Source organism: Gekko japonicus, unplaced genomic scaffold (assembly GCF_001447785.1).
Source record: "Gekko japonicus isolate JY-2015 unplaced genomic scaffold, Gekko_japonicus_V1.1 scaffold2752, whole genome shotgun sequence".
NCBI classification, from domain to species: Eukaryota; Metazoa; Chordata; class Lepidosauria; order Squamata; family Gekkonidae; genus Gekko; species Gekko japonicus.
This window is the reverse complement of record NW_015159792.1, coordinates 53,630-56,430: the sequence shown is the minus strand read 5'-3', so window position 1 is coordinate 56,430 and position 2,801 is coordinate 53,630. Positions and strand designations below refer to the sequence as shown.

The window sequence follows — 2,801 nt, the reverse complement described above, 5'->3', positions numbered from 1 at the left end:
TGAAAAATCTCAGTTTCCCCTTGTGCTCCAAAATACTCTCCAGGAATGTTACCCTGGAGGGGCCGGTGCAGTATGAGGGGGGAGTTCGCTAAAATCACCCTCCATTTTGTCACTGGAAATCATTGGCAGGCTTCAACTCCATTTGGTACATATTTTATGAAGGAAGGAAAAGTGAAAGATTTGCATTCATATTACTGTATTTTTCCTCTGTAGACTAATTGGTATATAGGAGTAATGTGTTTTTGTCCATGTTAAGAATTATACTTTAGAAGCTTTGTTGTCTGAGGCTGTAACTTTGTTCAAATGTTCTTTACAGGGTCCGGCAGAAACAAAACAAATATCCCATATTATTTCTAACTCAAGGAAAATGTGATTCTTATCCAGAATTGATGGATCTCAGATGTCGTACGACATCTATTGCTATGAACTTTGCACAATTTGAAAATATCCTGGTAAGTAATAAAGCATTTTGACTGGTGAATTGATTCTAAATCAAGATGGGGTTTTTCCTAAAATGTTGTTTTCTTTGCTACAACAAAAAAACTAGGAATTTATTACAGTCTTTCAACCAAGAAAAGTGTGTTTTTAAGTGTTCGTGTACTGTTAAAACTCATTTAACAACTAGAAAGATTGATTCTTGCTCAGCTAGTGTCTTATGTAAATGTTTTAAGAGTTTTATATTTTCATTTTCAGGGAATCAATGCACATACAGAAGAGTTGTTACAGAATCCATCAATGATTGATGAGGCAATTTCTAAAGGCTTGGTTGTCTTCTGCTGGGGCGATGAGGCAAACGACCCAGAGCACAGGAAAAAGCTGAGAGCATGTGGTGTTCATGGCCTAGTATATGACAGGTATTGCATTATTATTTTACTATTGTACTCTTTCTTCACTGGATACTTAGCTGCCATCTGAATACACAATTAAGGTCCAGGGCGTCCTGGAATAGGGCAGTTGTGAAACACTGGTTTTTGTTGGGCCAGATGTGGCTGTTTGTATTTGGTTTTTTTACCGTTTGCCAAAAGCTTGGCTTTACCTGCCTGTTCAGTGTGCATTGAACCCTTACTAAATGAATCAACCAGCGAAGAATTGCATTTATGCATGCTGATATTCCTTGTGGTGGTTTCAGAGGGTTGGAGGCACTTCTGGAGGTAGGTTTTTTTTTTTAACCCGTGCTCCCTTTCTCCACAGATCTGCTATTCCTGTAGGTCCCCTGAACCCATGGGGCAGTGTTTCAGGAAGTGTAGGGGGCAGGTGTGGGGAGGGCAGGAATGTTGCATTCCATGAGTATATCAACTCGCAGTACTTTGGATGCAACCCCATAGACTTTGCTTTAAGAATTTCTGTGTATAGCACGTTCTTAGGTTAATGTATCTTTTTGGCAGTTGGGAGGGTGTTGGTTATTGTGACTCACAAAACTTGTTAAATGATTGGGGGTCTTACTCAAGAGCGCATCCCCTTAGAGGTTTTTTTTAACCTCCTGTGCATTACTCTGGAGCCAGTCTACTTCCATCCACATATAAATTGTTGTTTGGTGCTGATGGTGTTTAGGGCTCACGCTGTTGCCAACTTAGTACTAATCATGGTTTCAAAAGTGCAGGGCAGTGGGGAGGAGGAGAACACAAACCTGGTCTGACTTGTCATGAACAAAGACAAATATGGTCACAGTCCATAGACATGAAAAGATAGAGCCATAGGAACTGTGTAAAGTGCGCTCAATGTTTCTTTAACAATAGCAATAATATTATAAATATGAAAATTACAAGAATGATACTAATACACTCAAATTATCAATCCAGTTACAGAAGATAACAAAGACGGCGGGACGGTGGTCTCCGGAATGTGATGCCGTTTCAACAACGTCTTCTTCTGACCAAGAATCTATAAGTGGATGAAGTTTTACTTCGTCTGAGAGAAATTTTCTCCAATACTTGTGCAAAGAAATAGGTGAAAAATGTCATTGAACTCCATGTGAATTGGGTAGCTTTTCTATTGAAGTGCAACTTTCCACACATCATCCACTTATAGATTCTTGGTCAGAAGAAGACGTTGTCGAAACGGCATCACATTCCGGAGACCACCGTCCCGCCGTCTTTGTTATCTTCTATAACTGGATTTACAATTCAAGTGTATTAGTATCATTTTTGTAATTTTCATATTTATAATATTATTGCTATTGTTAAAGAAACATTGAGCGCACTTTACACAGTTCCTATGGCTCTATCTTTTCATGTCTATGGACTGTGACCATATTTGTCTTTGTACATACTTCCCCTGATGTTGCCTCCTGGCACTGGCATTTGGAAGTTGACTGCCTTTGAACGTAGAGGTTCCCTTTGGTCACCATGGCTAGTAGCCACTGATAGACCTCTCTTCCATGAAAATACTGACGGGGTCTTCAACGCTTGAAAGCTTATACCCTGAAAACGGTGTTTGTCTCTAGGGTGCTCCTGGCTGTAAATCTAGCTTTCCTCCAGGAATCTGTCTAATTCCCTTTTGTTTTTTAAAAACTCTTTATTAGGATATCACAATAGGTAAACTTATAATTCATGTAACAAGTAATCTCATATCCTTTTTTCTTCCACATACCCCCCCCTAAAGTCCTTCCAATCCGCAAAAAAGTCTTCTGTTTCTTGATTTTTGAGCTTTCTTGTCATTTTGTCCATTTCAACCATAAAAAGTAACTTCTTTAACCACTCCCAAATATCAGGAGTTTTTTCTTGCTTCCAGCATTGAGCGTACGTCATTCTAGCAGTTGTAATCATATACCACATTAATGTTTGTTTTGCAATATTTACTTC

At 39.0% G+C, this 2,801-nt stretch overlaps 1 protein-coding gene across 1 annotated transcript in view; it reads left to right on the top strand.

Moving 5' to 3' along the window:
* The window catches only part of GPCPD1 (glycerophosphocholine phosphodiesterase 1), a 57,158-nt gene that overhangs the window by 42,409 nt on the left and 11,948 nt on the right, over positions 1 to 2,801 (top strand). Inside the window, exons 18-19 of the mRNA XM_015407314.1 lie at positions 317 to 452; positions 694 to 854. Coding sequence (XP_015262800.1) covers positions 317 to 452; positions 694 to 854 — 297 coding nt within the window. The remainder of the gene's footprint in view (positions 1 to 316; positions 453 to 693; positions 855 to 2,801) is intronic.